A 21380-nucleotide genomic window follows, 5' to 3' on the forward strand; every position below is an offset into this window, starting at 1 on the left:
AAATTACTACTGTAATTCTTATTGGAATTCTATAGACGTAACAATTGCTTGCATTTATATTCAAAGGTCTTATAAAATGTTTTGTCAATTGCGATATTTTAGTTAATGTGGACGATGAAAGTTTTGGAATGGAACTCCTCATTTGGTACACATTAAACATTTTCTAACTAAAAATATGTAAAAATAAGTGTGAAAGATGAATATTATATAGATAGAAATTAAAAAAATGTCTAAAACATAATGTTGCCAAAATACTTTGATATAAATATAAAAAAATATATTGATTCATGAAAGAAGTATATTCATATCCAGGCAGTTAATTAAAAATATCAGATAGATCTAGCGATTTTTTCATAATTAATAGTCAGACTGATCAGGGTTAAATTGTCAATTTTTTCGAGGCCAAGGTGGCTCATTTGAGTTTCATCCTAGGCACTTTTAGCCGTTTACCCATGTTATTACTTATATACTTATTTTGATGATATATTATATAAATACTTATGTAAGAATTATTCACTATTCTGGTATATTATTCATTTTGTATTAGATACTTACATTTTTAAATAAAACCGTGATATTTAAAGCATCAAACAATATTAAATTAAGTTTATTTTACTAAGACTAAGTTTATATTATTAAGACTTTGGTATTTTTTTAAATATAGGTGGTGCAGAATATTGTTAGTTGCTGTTGAAATTACTAACTTATATCCTAAAACCAACAACCAATTCTTAATATAGTGAACTAATAAAAGTAGTATAATATTGGCTATTTATTACCTATTGATTAATTGTTTGATCGATCTCCAACCAGATCGTCAATAGTTAATCTTGTATCTGAAATTGATATAAATAAAGAGTTCATAATAATATTAACAAGTTGTCTGTCCCTATAATATTTATTTTACGACCACACACGTCCATATAATTTTTTTATTGATTTGACTCACTTTGATTCATAAATAATTTTATTTATCATATAGTTACAGGGATAGGCTCCATTTGATGTTTTTATTTGGTTTAAGTTTAGTTTTCGAGTTGGTGTATATTATTTATAGGTGTATGATAATAATAAAGGTAAGGCGTTTCTTAAACCTGATAAAAAATCCAATACACCCATTTTAGCATTATGGCACGAATGTTCTTGTCTGGGAAAGAGTTAGAGGATGAAATGCAGAGGCTTATGATGGGAGAAAATAGCAATGATAGTGTTTTGGACCCCATTTTTATTGGTTCTAATTCGGAGCAGTCATCAGATACCGAAAATGATCTACAAGAAGAATCGGGTGACAAAATAATTGCCGGTTCTTCTAGTTCCTCTTCTCAGCGTTTTCTTTACTGAATAACTGTTATCTTGTTTTGATATAGTATTTATTTTAGTTATCTTTTTCACCTTATAGACCCTGTATTTACCAGGGACACTGGGTAAAGTAAAGGGTAGTACGAACAAGGCTTTAAGTGACTTCGGTTCAGCCCAAATAATGTTTCTTATTTGCATGTAAAGAATCTATATCATTTACCCTAACAAGAGTCCACCCAAACCAAAACCGTTATAGCTTTTTTATATTTGCGGGCTTTTCAGAAATCCAACTAAACCCGAATCCAATATAAACTTATTAGGCACTCAACCCAGATTTCAAACTGTTGTCTGCATAATTCATTTTATTATCAAGCATAACAAACCTATGCAAAATATATTCCTTACATTTATGGTCCAAAACAATCAATAAAATAGGAACATACTCCAAAAGTACCTTCGTTCAATCTCAAACTCACCTTTTTCAATACTGATTAACCAGACGTTTAAAATGCCAGTAAGTAAATTCAAGTAAAACAAACAAAAAAACACAAAAATGACTACAACGATTTATGGAGCGACTATACGTCGACTCCTTAACACATCTTCAACCAACTGTCAGTATTGTCCAACCTCTTCTGGATACGAACCGCCCCATAAAGAAGGCGGCTATAAAATCTGGAAACGATTGGCTCTATTTCTGGCTCTTCCCTCAGTCATAGGTGGATCGGTGTTACTTTATTTGAAGAAGAAATCCGCTCCAGAAGAAAGGCCGCCTTTTGTTAAATACTCATTTTTACGGATAAGGACTAAACGGTATCCCTGGGGAGACGGTCAGAAAAGTTTGTTTCATAATCCTAAAGTAAACGCCCTTCCAGATGGGTATGAAGATGAAGAAGAATGAAAAAGATGAAACTATTATTACTTCCATCGTAATGTGTTTTGTCATTTATTATTTTATTATAACATGTTTTTTTATTAAAAAGATTTATTGAGTTCGGGGTATGGTATATTGAGGGCATAAAATATATGTTGTATATTAATGACTGTATTACACTATTTGAGGAAATTTATACATGAACACACTTTTCATCTCAAGCGGTCCGTCAAGGCGACTTATATACACACAAGACTGGATCGTTTAAAGTTTTTATTCCGCCATTTATACAAATTTAAATAATATAAATAACTACTGTATTCCTTCGATATATTTACTAAATTATATGCATTCGTTGGTGACAGATTGAATTTTGGCAGTTCTTGGTTCAAAAAAAATTATGCCCGTTAGTTTGACTGACATCCATAGAGCCAATGGATGAGATAACGTCAACAATAGTTTTATGATACATTTTGGACACGGATACGGATTGGTATTACGTATCCGTTCATCTTATGTTTATAGTATGACCATCTTATGGCCATAGTATGTAAGTTTAATAAATGTAGTATAATTACTCCTACTAAAGTTAGTATTCTCAATTTATGGCTCCAGGATAAGTTGTGTAAAAATTACAGTTATTGCTGTATAGCATCCAAATTGTTCTCTGCATTTTTGTTTATTTGTTTCCTTAAGGGAAATAAATATGTCAGAATTATAATCTTTGAACGGATACATCTTTATCAATTGCTTCTTCAGCTAGATGATCAGCAATTTCTTTGCCTTGAATTCCGGAATGTTCTAAAAATAATTGGATTTGTACATATATTTTTGATTCTGTGATTACGACACAGAACATTGAGTATGTTAATATATAATACTGTCTGTATACTGGATGCTGAGTTTTATAGTACAGGGGAATCAATAATAGCATAAGCCTCGGCAGTAAAAATAGAGCTGCGTTGATTTATTCCAAAGGATATTTGGACTTTATGGTCATATACGTAACATGCGCCACATACACCCTCCAATGTTTTGCATGCATCTGTACAAACACTGACAACTCCTTGGTACTGCGACAGGATCTCTTTAACTACATTATTATTATTATATTTCGGATTTTCTGTGTATTAACATTTTTACATGCAAAAGAATATATTCATAGTTACTCTCAAAAAAAGGTAAGTTGTGGTGTTTGACAATGTCAGAGTGAAAATGCGAAGTTTCCGTAAAAGCTTCAGCCAGCGGGGAAAAGTTCTTGTGGCTCCAATATTTATTTGTATGTTTGATTGATAAAATTTATTCATCAAAAAATCGTTGCTTTTTTAGACATTTTTAAAAATTAACTTCTTTCTACCAGATACAGTTTTCTTAGGTACAAGGATGGTTCTCCAGTTTCTGCCAAAAGTGCCTGCGTAGATGTCGTAGAAAAGGCTCCGATTATAATAATTCTCAATGCATTATATTGTAGACGATCTACTTTTAAAAGTCTTAACTTTGTTGCTGACCCATATAAAATGGATCTAAAATCTATCAGAACTCTTACATATGCTCTAGAAAACATAAGAGATTCTTTAAGGGCCTAATCTAACCTTCCGTTTCCCAATGGCCCATTGTAGTAACCTTTAAGAGATTAAGGTTTTTCTCAGCCTTAGCTTTAATACACGTATTAATTTACATAATATACCGTTAATATACTGTTCCCATGTTAATTTTTGATTCAATGCGATACCAAGGTATTTAAAGGCGATTGTCCAAGGAATTACCAAATTTTTCAGTTGTAGATGTTCTCGATGTTCAACTCTATGCCTCATTAAAATCAAAGTTGCTGACTTCGATGGAGCCAATTCTAAACCATTATTCTTAAAATAATGTTGACAATCGTTGATGGTATAGTTTAAGACATGCAAGTACTGGTCTAAGGTTTTATTTGTTGTGAACAAACAAAAATCCTCAGCATATTAAAGTATGCTTACTTCAGGCTTCATTTATAAAAAGGTCGATTGTATATAGATTAAAAAGAAATAGACTCAATACTGACCTTGGAGAAGTCCATTGCTTGTCAATCGAAGTCCAATATACTTATCATATAATTAAACTTAAGTATATTATCTTAAAAAAAATTGCGGATGCCAAGGTTTTTCATTTTGTTGTTGAGAATGGATATATGGGCTAAAAAAAGAGCTCCCAAATAATCATTATTAAAAAAACAATTTTGAATATCTAATACAGAATGAGTACTACAATCGATAACACTTTTTCCTCTTCTAAACCCTAATTGCTTTTTCGGCAATAAGTTATACTTTTCAGTCCAGTCTTGTTTTAATAATTCTTTCAAACGGCTTAAGTATGCAAGACATTAATAAAGTCAGCCTAAACTTATTTGGTCTACCTGGCTTATTAATAGGAATAACAAATATATTTTTTAAACTTTAATACAAATCCTCGTTTAATATAATTTTGTTGATAGCATTATTTGGTAAGTAATAGTATCAAACAGTACGATACACCATCCAAACCAGGTGAAGTATCCTGACCCTTTTTAATGCAAATTTAATTGAAATTAAATTAACTGGAATGCATATGGGGTGATATTCTGAAATAACATTTTCTACTGGTTGTCTAGAAACGGAATCTGGTGTTATTTTTGTAAAAATATTTCACCTATCACTTCATTTAAATTGTTTTTTATAAATACCCTTTGAAATACGTTTCCATACTATTGTACGGATATGAGCTTAAACTTTGACAAAATTGTGATCAACTATTTCTTGCTTCTTGGTTAAATGGTCTCTTAGACTCTCTTGCCACTATGTTTCTATATTTAAGAAAATTTTCTAACTCAGTTTGTTCCTTATAATTCTTAAAAGCTGTGGAACGTTCTAACGTAACTTTGGAGTATTCCTCATTCCACCATGGAGGGAAATACTTTTTCTTAGTGAAATGATTTACTTTATTAAAGAATAAATTAGCGATCTCGGTTATGTCGGACACTTAATACTTGTTTAATTGAAGGTTAGCATTATTATTTTCGTTGATGTCCAATTTTAGATTAGAGTGCTGCAAAGTTTCCAACCATCATTAGTAAATACCCATTTAAAACTATTTCCGGACGCATTTTCTGCATTTAGCTCTGAAAGTAACGGCAAATGATCAAAGCCGTAAGTATTCTTCAAAACACTCCAATGCAAATTATTTAGCTTTAATTTTTATAAGGATTAAGTTAACTGAGGTTATAGTGACATCTAGAGCAGTCATGGCATTAATACCTTGCCTAGTAGGTGCACCATTATTCCGGACTATTAAATTCGAAGTTAGGTCAATGGCTTCTACTAGCAATAACCCTGCGGTTTCTGTTTTATTACTCTTTAAAAATTGGAGTAAAAGTGTCTATATATAATATGCTCTGCAGTATCTACTTTGGAAAATTGCAATAGTGTAAAAAGAATTAATTTTACATGAGGGATAGTTTATTTTAAAGGCCTAATGATCTTCGATATATTATACTTTAAACTTTTATAATTTTTTAAATTCAAGTAGGCTATAAATGGAGTGCGTAAAGTAGTTTCAGTAAATCTGACATTTACTCAATATATAATCTAGCAAATTTTGTCAAAATTATCAGCTATATGAAATTTACTTTAAATTACACAATACGGTAGTGGAATTCGGTAGTATACCGAACATCATTAAATCAAATACACGTATATTCTGCTTGGACCGTTAAAAAAATCTATAAAAAAAAAATAAAAAATAGCAATTTGATACAAATAGATTTTTAAAAAATTGGGTATTCCGATGGTCCTTGATCATCTTTTTATTTTCGAAAACTCAAAGCTATATTGGTCATAGATTAAAATTAAATTTCATAATTAATTAAACAAAATGAATCTCAATGGATTCTCAAACTCGTAGAACTTACACTCTATTTACTGAAGAAATAATCACTGATTGTCCAAATATTCTGGAAAAAAGAATTAAAAATAAGACTTCATGTTTGGGTCAAAAACGGTTTTTGTTATTTGTTCCATTTTAAATATATAATTATTATATGCTTACCCAGACTTAATCTCTTTAATTGATTTTGGACATAAATAGAAATTAAAAAGGTGGTTTGTGAAAATTTAAAAAAATGTTTTTTTACATATCGTTAAAAAGACTCGTGGGTGGTCGCGAGAGCATTGTTGTCAAATGATACGTAAAATATTGATACTCTTGAAATTATCAGGAAAAATTCGAATAATCAAACTTGAAAGAACAAAAAGAACATTTTTAATGCCAGCATTTTTATTATTTAAGTTACAATAATTATTACACATAAATAAGTTTTTACAAAATGAGCAAATAATCAAAAAGTTTAATTACCTATTTACCAAAGAATATATAACAATGACAAAAGCGGTTTTTTATTACATTAGCATGAAAAATTACCTAGGTATCGGGTGTAGCAATAAAATATACCAAAGTATATAGTTTTAATGATATACCCTATAAGTTAGCAAGAAACATTTCTCTTAGCGGAAACAAAATTATAAATAATATAGTAATTTTATAATATTGTCTCTACGCCAAAAGTGTATAATTAATTTACAAATTTAACAGCAATTCTTTTATTGGTTACCGTAATTTTTAGGTTTTTAGGTTTTGTAGTTGGAATAGCAAGGAAAAATCTACAGGGCAGAATAAATTATTAAATACAAAAAAAATGTCGCTTATAAATGTTTTATTAGTTTTGAACCTAGTTAAACTTAACTAAATTGTAGTAAAAATATTATTGAGTAAATTTTGATAAGTTAATGTAAATAAAATATAATTTTGACTTGTTTTGAAAATATTAAAGTTTTATTTTTCAACTAATACTTTAAGAGCTTAGGCTTATTCTATATTTTGGTATACAAGTTGTAAAATATAGAAAAGTGGTAAACATTTTTTTAATGTTTATAATTGTCACTTAAAATTAACAATTAGTAAAATTGTATGTTTTAAATGACCATTATTATTATGAAAACTGTGAGCAAACATCAAAAAGGCTAAAACTAATCTGTAACTCTCGCTTAAAATTGACAATTGGTACAATTATCACATAAATAGTTCTAAGTAAAAACTATTATTATACGAAAGCGTACAAACATTAAAGAAATCATTTTGTAATACTTTTACTTAAAATTGTATATAATTTCTGAGTGATAATTAAGTATTACGAAAGTGGTAAGCAGATTTAAAAAAAGCATTTTTAAATATTCATGATTGTCATTTAGAGCTTGAAAAAAATGGTAATGATAATGGTAACTGAAAACTCAAAAAGATATACAATTATTTTTAAGTGCTGTTGGATATACAAAAGAATTGTTATGTGTAATTGTAACTTAAAACTAAGAACTATTATAAATTCACATAAGTATTTTTTTGAAAAAAGTTCTTAACGGTAAATATTACGATAGCTCAGCCCTGCGTATTAAAATATTTTCCAGTTAGAACTTTAAATAATTTTTAATTGCCCCCGGAAAAAAATAATTCATATAATTTCTACGAGCAGACTACGAAAAAAAATTACAAATATTTATAATTGTCAATGAAGCACTTTAAATTTTATGATTTCTGAGTATTAATTATTACTAAAGGGCCTAGAAAACACTGACTTAAACGGATTTATAATTGTCACTTAAAGCTAACAATGTATGTAATTTTCACACTAATAATTACAATTGTTAGGTAGTGTTTTAAGTCATTTGTAATTGGCGCTTAAAACTAACAGTTTCTATAATTTTTACATAAATAATTTTAAGTTCTAAGTGATAATTACTCCGAAAGCTCCGAACAGACATCGGAAAAAAATTAGATTATTATAATTAGAATTTTGACATATTATGTAATTTTAAATTCTAAGTGACAATTATTACAAAAGCGCTACAAACTTACAATTATTTATATTTTAAATATATAGATAATCATAATAGGTCGTAAAGAAGTAATTACAACTTCTAAGTGATAATTAAACTCTATTAATTATTAGTTTTAAGTGGCAACTCAAGATTATTGTAAATGTCAAGTAAAGTTTAGATAGAATTGTAAGTTTTAAGCGAAGATTACAGATAATTGTAAATTCTAATAATTACAAGTAATTCGCTTTTTATAGACATGAAGATAAAAATAAATTTTCTTGATACATCATACTTCTTTGATAACTTTAAATTTTACTCCAAATTTTGTAATTCTATAACGCATATTTTATCATAAAATTCTACTACATTTGACAACTTGTATATACGTACGTACATGTGTAAGAGACCCTTAAAATTGAGGAACTAAAAATAATCAGTACAAAGATTCCGTGGCACCTTTAACCTAAGTTATCACAAAGCCAGAAACTTCATTAGAGCGTCGTATATCAGTCTAGGATTAATTGTTCCATCAGCTGTATACCTCACACCCCTTAAAGATCCATCATCGTGGCTTACGACTCCATATTCCCCTACTATAAAACCATCTGGTGTCCGTTCCTCTACCCTATATTTTCTATAATTCCTTCCTTCTACCACATATCCGACTTTCTGATCTTTGTCCTGATCACTTTTAGTTGGTTTCTGAGTAACTGCATTTATGCTTGGTTGAACCCCATGGCTTCTACCATTCGTCACTACACTCACCGCCTCATCGACTTCATAATTTTGCTCTGGTTTACCGTAAATTTTTGGATGTTGCCACACTTTTTCAGTGCTGGTGGGTTTTTGGATATCACTTTTTATTGTGGTGCTAGTAGTTTTCTGAGTTTCATCGAAAGTATTTTGAGCGGCATTGCCAGTTTCATAATGCCTTTCTTTGCGTTCATGGATGTTTTCAGAAGATTTTTCCTCACTTGGCTGTATATTTTGTATGATTGTGCTATAAGAAACGGACCGAGCCCTACCTGATTGATTTGGAGTATCATGATAAATCAGACTATGGTGGAATGGCGGCAAGTTGTCTTTGTTATTTGGAATATTAAATGTTATTTGCTGGGAAGATGGTAAGTTTTGTATAGTTGCTTGAAGTCTACTTAAATCACTCTCGGGGCTTTTACTACTCGACTGTTCATCATTGTCTTGAGTAATAGGTGTTGGTTCTTCAACAGTAAGCTCGCTCTTCGCTTGATTAGCTATTATGCTCGGAGGTTCTTCAGATGGCAAAAAATTCGGCGTACTAGACTCCTTTACTTTATTGATTTGACTACCTACAGACGAAGATACATGTACAGCAATTATCACACCATCACTAGAAGGTAAATCACTGGTATCTATACCAACTGACATCGGCTCAGTCGTTTGTGGTACTTCGTAATTCGTAACTTCTCTCGTTTCACGTACATAAGGCTCTGTACCCATCGTTTCTTCCTCACCTACCTCCAAAGGGTTATCGGTTAACGTAACGGGTTCTTTTCCAAGTCGTCGCATCGTGGAATCCATAAGGACTGAGAGGAAGTCATTTCCTGCCAAAATGTCTTCGTAGTCCTTGGAGGCTCCGCGGTCCCACCCATAAATTGGGGAGCCTTCGGTGGCCATTTTGATTCCGCACATAATCTGAAATTAAAGATTTTTGTTAATTTCTCTTTTTTATTTATTTTTCAGATTTAATTAATTTAATATTCTAACAATAGTTACTCATGATTCTGGTATAGTTTATAATTAAAAATAGTAAATATAGTATATATACCATTTTATACAGTCTAACAAGTCTGAAATAAGTAAAATTCTACATGAGTGGAGAGGTTTGTTGTCTGAGAGAAACAGATCTAAGGGTATCGAGTTTTTAATTCCACAAATAATATAGACTATACTTCTTTTACAACTATAAACTTGATTTTTTTCAGTTCATATTTATTTGAATGGCTGACCTTTTTAGTTTCAGATACGTTAATCTATGTTTCAAAGCATGCTTATTAGATGGCGTCACATCGTTGATTGAATATTTGGGAAGATACGCAATCCTGTGTTAAAAAGTGTACCCGGTCGACTATCGGATTGCCGTTCAGTTTCGTGCACCGTGTGGTGCTGCCGCAAAGCGTCAAATCTAGGAACGATTTATTTTAGCTGCGTGGACCTGGCTTTTGGCTTCTTTGAGTCAGGTTTTCAACGACGATGGAATCTCCGATTACGCGGCCGTGTTGGATATTTTTTTAAGATATGGGATGATGCTGCCAACTATGTTTTTATTATTTTTTTTGAACATACAACACAGTGTCATTTATCTAGTGGTCAAGTGATAAGTGATATACTTAAGGGTGGAGGCATATTGAAATTTCTTAAAAGTTAAATTTTATAAACAAATAATTACTTACCAAAATATGTTTTTGAGACAAAAATTAATACAAAAATATATATAAAAAGCTATTTTTACAAAATTACCAAAAAAGTTTAATACAAGTTATAATTCCAACAAACATTATGTTTCCTTCATTTTGTGTTCAAGAGGGTCAAGTTTTTAAATAAAAAGCCCGTTGCACTTAATTAACTAAAAACTAATATACAAAAAATATGTGGAACAAATTTTAAGATATAAGTAGGTTTCACGTAAATATTATAAAGAATAATTTAAATAATTCATAAGACTTAATACCGATGGTAATATAACTTCTTGATCAATAATTTTTTGTAAAAAGTAACCCATTTTGTCATGTGATTCAATATCTGAAAAATTGTGCAGCCTAGTGAGATCTGTAAAGTAAGGGGTTGTGAGTGAGGATGTTAATAGAAATAGAAAATAGGCCACATTTTAAGTTTTAAGCGACACAGGAAAATTCTCAATTACCAGTTGTTACAACTATACTTAAAACTATAAAAAGATACCTAGTAACAAAAAAAAAACATTTTGTTTAAAGACCCCGCATCACGGTTATACAGGACGTCAATAGAGGTGGTCAATTAGAGGAAAGTTGAGCAATATAGTGTCCTTTTATAATAAAATCTAAATACTTCCTAAATTTTGCAAAAAACTGAAATTTGGCAAAATCATTTTATTTTTTTTCTGGCGTTATTTCAAAATATATGACAAAAGTATTTATTAAATGAATAAATTATTGTGACCACTTTTTCTCGCCTATACGATGACACCTTTAAATTTAAAATACGACGTTCTGTCTTTAAAGAGCCATCATCAACTTTGTTTTTTAAGACAAGGGCGATGAAGATAACAGCGCTTTTTTTTAATGCGCTGTGATCTCGCATAAATAACTAGATAAATGTGGTGGTCAAGTAATGTATTGGAAGGTGCTATCTCTTACAACTTAAATCTTATTAACAAATAATAAATTACTTACCAAAATCCTTTTTTGAGACAAAAATAAATAAATAAAAACAAAAGAAAAATTCAATAAGCTTTTATTTATTAATTAGAAAATTAACAAAAATATTAAATAAAGGTGATGATATAGGTAGGTTTCACGTAAATATAAAGAGTAAGTTAAATAATTAAAGATTTAATATCTATATACGATACTATAGTTTTTTAGAGTGAATAATTTATTGCAAAAAGTAGCCCGTAATGTGATTTTTGACAATACGGGTTTGTGAAACCAGCCAATATCTCAAAAACTGTGTAGGGTAGTGAGATCTGTGTAAGTACACTTTTTTTGGACAAAAATATTGAAAAATAGATACCTTTAACTGAAATTAATATAAAAATAAAATCGCAAAATTTAAAAGGTTTTGAATAAGGGTGTAACAACACTATAAAATATAGAAAATAGGCCACATTTTAATTTGCAATACAGGCAAACACTTAATTACTAATTCTTAAAACTAGAAAAAGTTAATAAGAAAAAAAACAAATATTTTGTTTAACAGTATGAAGGGTCTCATCGCGATTATACAGGATGTCCAAAATAAGGATGAGCAGTAAATGGTTTAATTAGGCGAAAGTTGCGCAATATAAATGCAATGATTGAATAAATGCAATCTAAAAATTGGAAAAATGCCAAATACTTCCTAATATTCAGGAAAAAGGTGAAATTTGGCAAAATGGTTTTTTTATTTTTTTCTGGCGTTATTTGAAAATATAAAATAAAATCATTTATACATTGTTGTAAACACTTTCTCTCATTTACAAGTTAACATCTTTAACTTTTAAATACGACGTTCCTTCTTTAGAGAGTCATAATCAACTTTGTTTCTTCTTGTCGACGCCATGTTGGCCACTTGCAGTTTTGAATAACCCTTTTAATTACTTTATCAACGAGGTAATTTCTAGCTAGTAGTTGGAATCATCCCTATTAAATATTATATACCTCTCTCTCTTTTAAATACAATTTCGAATTTCAAAAAATTCAAAACATACTTTATTCATAAATACATGGTACCTACTCGTTGACATGGTACTTTTATGATATAAAATAGGCACATTAATCGACATATTACTAACACATAATTTAAAAACGATACACAATAGTGGGTTCAACATACTAATATAAACACAAAATGTATTTTCAATTTTAAAGCAAGACGACTTAAAATTTTTTTAGAGTAACATCACAAATTCTAACCTTTACATCTTTACTAAAAACTAATTATATACTATTGGCCTATTCCTAACTATCTTCAAAAAATTCTAATGCTATAAAAATATTTGCTTTTAAGAAGTTTCGTTAAGGACTTTTTAAAGCGAGGAGACTTTTGTGACATTTGGAAAATGATTAAAAATTTTTATGCTCAAGTAAATAAGAGAATTCTTAGTTCACTTTTCGGGATGGGCATTGGAATATTGTATTTTTTTCTGATATTATAATGTTTTAAGGAGCCATTATTTTGAAGATACAATTTATATTTTTTGTATATTAGTCAAGCAGACTCAACAATAAACAAGCAACACAAGGAAAGTATCTTTAAATAGGGGTCTGCATGTCCTGTGGAGATTTATGACACATATATTTAATGGCTTGTTTTTTAAAAACAAACATCGAGTCAAAAAGCCGTTTACTAATGCAACTCCAAAATGTTATTCCATACTGTAGGTATTTTTGTATGAAAGTAAGTTCCAACTTTCGACAAAAAAAATATCAATCTCAGTTCATTTAAAACCATTCTAACAGCATAACATCGTCTAGCCAGTTTTTGCCTCCTGACATATCTCCATAAAACTTAGGTTTATAATCGATAACAATTCCAAGAAATCTGTTAAAATTATTCACTTCCAATTCTTTGTTGTGAATCATGAACTGCTCTGAGCATAAAAACTTAACAATTTAGTCTTATCTATGTTTAAAGACATCAAATTAGCATCAAACCACTGTTTAATCATTAATAAATCTTTAGAAATTGTTCTAGGTTAATGTGCTTTTATTATTGTCCATAAGATAGTGGTGTCATCTGCAAAAATAGTGAAGAATCCTCTTATCTGGAGCGACCCCAGGTCATTTATATACAATAGAAATAAAATAGGACCGAGAAACGAACCCTGCTTACTACACAAAGTTCAGACAAACTGCCATTTGGCCAAACAAACTTTTTTCTGTCTAACAAAACAAAATGTTAACCATTCTAGAGCAACTCCCCTAAACCCATATCTAGAAAGCTTACCGAGCAATATTCCATGGTTGACACAGTCAAAGTGTTTAGAGAAGTCGCAGAATACCGCTGCAGCAAAGTGACCTTCTTCAAGCTCAAATATAGTCTCTCCAGGAATGAAAACATTACTCGACATTCATTTAATATGTTATTTTTTTTAATTAGGAAAGCTACCATTCGTACTATAACCAGTTTCTCAATAACTTTAAAGGCTTTTTAGGCTTTATTTTTATCTTTTTCATGAATGAATTTCATCATGAAAACAATTATTGAAAATACTTAAAACACTAAAGACCATAAACATAATATATTGATTTAAAATTTTCTTAAAGTAAAAAAAAGAAAAAGAGAAAATGGCTCTCATAGACATGAAGAGACAGTATTTTTAAGAGTTCGGATTGATTTTTGTAGATAAAATAGATAATTTTCTGTGAGGTTTATAATTAGATTTTTTTAAAGATTTTCTAATAAGATTTTGAGATTCCCATATTAGGTTGTTATAAATCAAAGTCTTAATTAATATACGCACACTGATTAATTTTGCCTAAAGAAGCCATCGTCTCACAAACTAAACACATTTACATATATCTATCTATTTGTGATTATGATATCCAAGAAAAATTTTTAACAACTACCAAATTGCAATACGGCAAACACGAACCTGTGCAAAAACTCTCCCACACGACTCGGATGATCGGCCGATTACTAATGAGAAGCGACGGACGAAATTATTTTCGCGCATACTGGAGAGAATCGCCATCTATTTTTCACGCATATTTGCGGTCACGTTTTAGCCCATAAGGTTGCGTATCTTCCCAAATATTCAATCAACGGTCACATTATAAAAGTGAAAACCGCCACATAATCATTTCTAAGCAAGTAAAGAATTGATATTTTTGCAGAAATTCATGAATGAAACCATTCCTTTATCAAAAAGTCTCATCAGAATGTATATATTTGGTATAGTCGTATAAAAAAATACTAAAAATAAAGTACCTGTGGCGCCATCTAAAATTCATGCTTTAAACTGTGAATTAATGTATCCTGAGCTGAAAAGGTGAACTTTGGAAAAACTCTCGCAAAGCGATTCCCCTCTCTTGATAGCTCGGGCAACAAATCTCATGTAAAATTTTGCTCATTCCACACTTGGTATATATTTACGTACTATACTATTTCATTGTGATAATAAAGGGGTGAAACTAAAGCTTGAGATAAGAAATGCATGTATTATAAAATTATTACTAAGGGAAATAAAGGTAGGGGTTGTTTTAATATTGAGGTGCTTTCTACAAATAATATAATAAGTAATGTAGAAGTTTATATCCTGCTGGTATTCTAGTCAACCATTTTCAGTAATTTAGCGCCCACACTTTGCTTTGTAGGCACAAATAAAGACAACAGTACAATAAATCTAAAGACTTGTAGAAGCTTAGTACTCCTTCACATGAATGTCAGATTTATATTTATGTTTCTTTATATAAGAATTCTTTGATCATTGGATGAAGAATTATGAGATTGAGGCCGTCATGATTCAGAGTTATCATTTTAATTTTTTTTTTCTAGAAATAAAGATCTTAATGAAGGTACAGCAATTTTAACGAACATGTATTTGCTAAAGATTAAGATTCTATGTGTTATTAGGAACATATTTTGTTATCTATTTTGCAGTACTTTCTTCTCCTATACAGTTCTTGTGTAAGAGCTAAAACAGGATTGGGATTTAGAGAAACAGAATTTTGATTACTTAAACTTCCTGGCTTATTTGCTCTATATAAAAGAAAATAAAGCATAATCGATTATACTAATCCAATGCCCGAAACTTAACTAATGTAGTTAAGAAGGTGCGATATTGGCATTGTTAATAAGATCTTGTTCAATGAAAGATCTGATCCCCCGCCTGAGTTCAAGAAAAATTTTTATTATAAAATCTTTGAGTTAAGTTTTACCTTATATTAGATAATATAGCCATCCATAGCGAATTCTTCTTATATTTTCTTATATTTTAAACCCTTAACTTTTATTAACTCTTTAAACCGTTGATTGGTTACTTGATTTGGCAACACCTTATCTAAAGTCATTAGACTCAAAAGACCACTAATAGCAACAACCTACATGTTTTTTTTTCAAATAGGTGTAATTTGAGCCTTTTAAACAATTAAGAACCAGTTCGCAAGACATTTTTTATTTTGAATTTTAAACTTAAGGTCAAGTTCAGTGATATTACAAATGATTAGTTTACTTTTTAAATAATCCAAATTAATCAATCTTCCCAGTTTGGTAGAAACAGTTCATTAGTCACTTCCGAATAGAACAATTATAACCCACACGAGTGTGAGGCTATCATGAATTACTCAGTGGCGTTATTGGATTAGAAAAAAAAAGTTTACACTGTACTAATTAATTTGTGTATTTTAATGTGATTTTTCTCAAAAATTATGGTGCATCAGTAGAGATTAAAACCTTATCTTAACTGGAGAACCTAAAGCCGAGACTATAGGCACTTGAAAGTGATAATTCTCTTCTTTGTCCCTTCAGGGCTCATTATTTTATTATAAATAATTTATTGATTTAAAATAACACATAGTAAGACGTGAAAAAGCTAAGGAAATAAATACATAAGGAATCTAAAGTTAAAAAAAAAACTGTTAAGCAAAGTTATTTTGGTAAAAATATCTGAGGGCTGAAGGTTAATTCGGATAGATAATCTAAAGGTCATTGCTCTAACAGAAAAACTAAAATTAGTTTATATTTTATTTTTTTCCTTAAAATTTGGACTTACCTGATGTAAGTACGAGAGTTATGTGTTAAAAACATTTTTGGGTACTATTTGTTTTTATTTATAAAAAATACTTTAAATAAACTTCCTTTCCTTAAAGCTACTTTCTTTTAAATTTAGTTCTTTTTCGAAAGTCAAAATAGTTTCAAATTGAGGTTTTTTAAATTTATTTATATTTGCGTATAAACGTATTTTAATCAATAATACAATAAGACAATCTATATTCCTATATATTCTCAAACTGAACAATCTCACTATTTTTCTGAAATATTTATTTTTTTAATTTATTTTATTTTATTTTATTTATTTACACCACATAAACAGATTACAAAATGCAATTATTTAATGGGAAAAATATCATAATTACAACTTAAAATTAACTATCCAAATACAAAACTAACGTACAATGAATAAAGATAACAATTTAATGAACTTAAACTACAAAGTTTACATTTTTAATATTTCTAATGCTGCAGCTAAATATGTCACACTGGCAATGCACAGCATTATATATATCCCTGCTCTGCGCAAGGGAGAAATTTTAAAAATATTAGTTCTGGCTCTTGTTGAGTAAAAGGTAGGAGGATTTCTTGTTAAGACCATTGGAAGGTGAAAGTTTAACATTCCCAACAAGTCTGGTGAGTCGATCAAGTGGTTTACCAATTTATATAAAGACTGCAGATCAGCTGATTTACGTCGAACATTAAGCGGTCGTATGGAAAATCTGTCAAGTAAAGTTTGATGTTGAAAACCGATCTCCGGATATACTTTGTCACATTTAAACCAGAGATATTTTTAAAATTTTCGTTGGACATTTTCGATATCTTGAATATGACATTGATAAAAAAGAGACCAAACTTGCGAAGCATATTCAAGAATGGTTCTAACGAGCGAAAAATATAATGATTTTAACGTAAATATATTATTAAAATGCTGTGTATTTTGAATAATAAACCCAAGATTTTATAGCTTCGGCTCACTCTATCTGTAATATGTGGAACAAAAGATAGACTGGTATCGAATGTAATCCCCAAGTCCTTAAACACCTCTGATCTAGGAATAGGTACATTGTCTATAGAGTATTCGTAGTGTATGGGATTTTTCTTCAAAGTATATGAGATCACAGTGCACTTGGCAACATTAAGAGGAAGATTGTTTTTACACCAGGTGTTTATGAGGCTAAAATCATTTTGAAGTACAAGGCAATCAGATATATTGTTGATTTTAAAATAGATTTTATTATCATCAGCAAACAATAGACTTTCCACTTTAAGATGCTTGGACATATTATTAATAAATGAATCAAAATACACAGGGGCCCCAAAATTGAGCCCTGAGGTACACCAGATGTGGGAATTATTTTAACCGAGGTATGACCATAGCACTCAACATGTTGTATGCGTTTTGTTAAATAGGAAATAAAAAAATTATTTAACCGTGTGGAAAAGCCATAATATTGATTAAGATTATTTATGAGAATGCTATGGTCAAGTCGGTCAAAAGCCTTAGAAAAATCGGTGTATATCACGTCTACTTGAGAATTTGAGTTAATTGAGTCGGCAATAAATTCGGTTATAGTAACTAAATTCGTGGTAGTTGATCTTCCCTTCATGAATCCATGTTGGCGAATATCAATTATATTTTTCATGCGTGGATAAAGTATAGAATGCAGAGTTCGTTCAAAGCACTTTGAAAAATTATTGATAATAGTTATAGGCCGATAGTTTTCAATTTTATTTTTATCATTCTTTTTATGTACAGGAATAATTTTTGAAGCTTTCCATAAATCTGGAAATGTTTCTGATTTTAAAGACAAATTAAAAAGTACTGTTAGGGGCTTGGCAAGTACGTGTGCACAATCAGAAATAAAAAACGCTGGAATCTTATCTGGTCCCACAATACTTTTAGGTTTGATTGTTTTTAAGGCACGTAATACTTCTTTTTCTGTAAATACTGTTATGTTAATTGTGTCGGCATTACTATTGGTATTATTTTCCATATTAAGGGTATGTGTAGAAGTGGTATATGAGCTTTGAAAGAATTTAGCAAATGCATCAGCTATATTTTGGGGCTTAGATAAAAGATTTTTATTTGTATCAGACATATTCTGGGGTAGAGTATTATTGAGTTGTGAACTTTGAATTAATTTCCAAAAACTATTGGGATCAGTAATCAAATTGTTTTCTAGTTGTGCACAGTAATTTCTGTATGAAAGTTTAATATTATTTTTTACCTGACAACGTAATTGTTTAAAGTTATTTAAATCTTGCTCAAAGCCATATCGCTTATAACGCTTCCAATGATTAAACTTAACTTTTATATCTAAAATAATCTGCGTCGTGAACCAAGGAGGATAGGTTCGTTTTTTACGGGCAGTTTTGGGAACATTTTTATCTAGTATACTATACACTTTTTGGTAAAATTGTGTAACTGCTGTATTAATATCTAAAGTATTACTTAAGAAGTCCCAGTTTACGTTAAATAAATCCTGGTATACAATACGTAGGTCGGCTCTTTTAAAAGTAATTTAAAAGAGGGATGAAAACAGTCTTCTTTAATTAAAATATCATTACATCTTTCAGCTGTACAAACTTCAGATGAAGACGCCATAACCAAATCCAGCAGCCGCCCTTGGTGATTTTGTACTAAGTTAAGTTGATTCCAACTAAAAAAATCCATCATATTTAATATCTGTCTTAGTTTAGTACTTGGAAGAGAACCCTTCAGATAGAGGCTATATTCTGGCAAATTAAAATCCCCTAAAAGAATAATTCGTAAATTGAACAGGTAGACTAATGAAGAGAAATATTCGAAAATTGATTGATATATATCAGCACCAAGCCCAGGTGGTATATACATTAAAATTATATAAATTGAAGCACTTTTTAATAGTATTTTTATTCCTATAATTTCAAGTTTATTTTTAAGATCATCTGGGAGATGCATTCTAATTATCGAAATAGCATATTCTTGTTTAATTGCTGACATAACCCCACCGCCCCGCTTCTGATTTCTCTCATCATAGTTTCTATCACACCGATAAACAAAATATTTATCTGAAAATAATTCAGAGTCCAAAATAGTAAGTACGGCGTTAAAGAAATCTTTAATTTTCGATCGAAGACTCTTGGTATTTTGGTAATAAATCGAAAGGTTATTGTAAGAATGTTGGTGTTGAGAATCAACTAAGTCGGTACTATTTAAATCGTGTGAATGAGGCAATACTGACGGAGAACCATAATAAGTAGAGGGGAGCTGGTATTTATAGTAAAAGAAATAAAGAAACAAAAGTAAAATTCAGAATAAGAAAAAAGTGGAAGGTAAAGGTCAAACTTCACAAACATTTGTTCGAGAGTTAAAACCAATAGATGATTCAATAAAAAACATTTTTTTTAGAATTTAACAAACTGCATAATTTTAATAATCTACAATTTAATGACAATAAAATATAAAATACAAACAATATAATTTTTTTTGAACGTTGTAAACTATCGAAGCCTCTTGGCTTTAATTCTCCTTTAGTGCTTTAACTTTTTAAATGATAAAATACAATATAATTAAATGAAATAACTAATTTAATGAAAGTCTCAAACCTGTATTTAACAGAAAAGGACATCTACTAGATCTTTACATCCTTTAGCTTATATGTATAATATTGGTCATAATAATTTACCCTATATAAAATTCCAACCAATATTCCATTATATTATTCTCAAAAAGATCCATGTTTCCAAACCAAAGTCTTATATGTAATTAAAAGTCAAAGATAACACGTATTTTGTCTATCGGAGATTCATAAATGGTTTCGTGATTATAATGCAGCTGTGTGGATCTTGCTTGTACTTTTTAATTTTTTTTTAAGCCTTAAAACTTTTGAATCATAAAGTTATTAGCGTTAACAGATCAAAAACAGCAATAATCAATGAGTTAGACGTTAGTCCGAAAAAAAATTATCTTCATAGTAAAAAGGGTTATGAAACTTTAAATGGAGTAAAAGACGAGGGATAAAAACCCACTGAAATGTATTAAATAATTTTTTCTAATGATTGCTAATGGACTTGATTCTAAATGTATGATATCTTACTAGAATACTAATAAAATCGCAAATGACATTATTTTAACGCAGAAGATATATCTTGTGGGTATACTTAAGTACATGTCCGTTTCTGTTATAATTGTTAATATTCTAAAAAAATAATATTTTTTAATTTGATTTTTAAATCTCATCATTGACTAGGAACTAACACACAAAACATGCTTTTTTTGGCACTCCATCAAGCCTACATATTTAAATTTGTTATAAACAAAAGAATCGTGCAGGGAATTTGTGTGGTATGTACCCATAGACTACAATAGTTCTGATATGAAACGCGACACAGAAAAAGGCTGAGAAAAAGGAGACAAGACATGTCTCATGAAGATGACGGCCTTGTAAAATTTCCTATCAAAAAAATTACATTAATATACAACTATTTGCAACTCAACAATCTATTGTGGGGGAATGTGGCACTACAAGTTTGTTATTATGCATAACATAATAAATAATGAGTTAACTGTTCTTCTGTCTCCCACCTTGTTTTGGTTAAAGTGTAACACATTACCTAATGAGTGCTATTGTTATTCCATTATACGTTTAGACAACTATTTATAAATAAGACCTTTAGATATTCTGTCCTTTTTTAATTACATATTTATGAATTTCAGGTTTATTCTAATGACGTCAATCCAAAATGCATGCATACTCTGAAAAAAATATCGGCATACTTTTAATATTGTGGTATGAAAAAACCATAAATAAGATAATAATATATGGCAAAAATCCTTCTCCATAAAACCTTAGTGCCCCAACCCAATTCAACCTTCTATACCCTTTCTGGGAATGATTGATTATAATCAC

At 29.8% G+C, this 21380-nt stretch overlaps 2 protein-coding genes across 2 annotated transcripts in view; one reads left to right on the plus strand and one right to left on the minus strand.

Moving 5' to 3' along the window:
- Positions 1-1771: 1771 nt before the first annotated feature.
- On the plus strand, positions 1772-2292 carry LOC126742644 (cytochrome c oxidase subunit 6A1, mitochondrial-like). Its single transcript, XM_050449377.1, has one exon. The coding sequence runs from the start codon at positions 1853-1855 to the stop codon at positions 2198-2200; it is 348 nt and encodes a 115-aa protein (XP_050305334.1). The 5' UTR covers positions 1772-1852; the 3' UTR covers positions 2201-2292.
- A 5764-nt stretch (positions 2293-8056) lies between these two features.
- The window catches only part of LOC126742643 (uncharacterized), a 65437-nt gene continuing 52113 nt past the window's right edge, over positions 8057-21380 (minus strand). The window contains exon 2 of the mRNA XM_050449376.1: positions 8057-9729. Coding sequence (XP_050305333.1) covers positions 8527-9729 — 1203 coding nt within the window. The 3' untranslated portion in view covers positions 8057-8526. The remainder of the gene's footprint in view (positions 9730-21380) is intronic.

Source organism: Anthonomus grandis, chromosome 12, assembly GCF_022605725.1.
Source record: "Anthonomus grandis grandis chromosome 12, icAntGran1.3, whole genome shotgun sequence".
Classification (NCBI taxonomy): domain Eukaryota; kingdom Metazoa; phylum Arthropoda; class Insecta; order Coleoptera; family Curculionidae; genus Anthonomus; species Anthonomus grandis.

What these genes read in the sequence shown, in the direction of transcription:
- LOC126742644 (XM_050449377.1), top strand. Translation starts at nt 1,853, where the DNA reads ATGACTACAACGATTTATGGAGCGACTATACGTCGACTCCTTAACACA.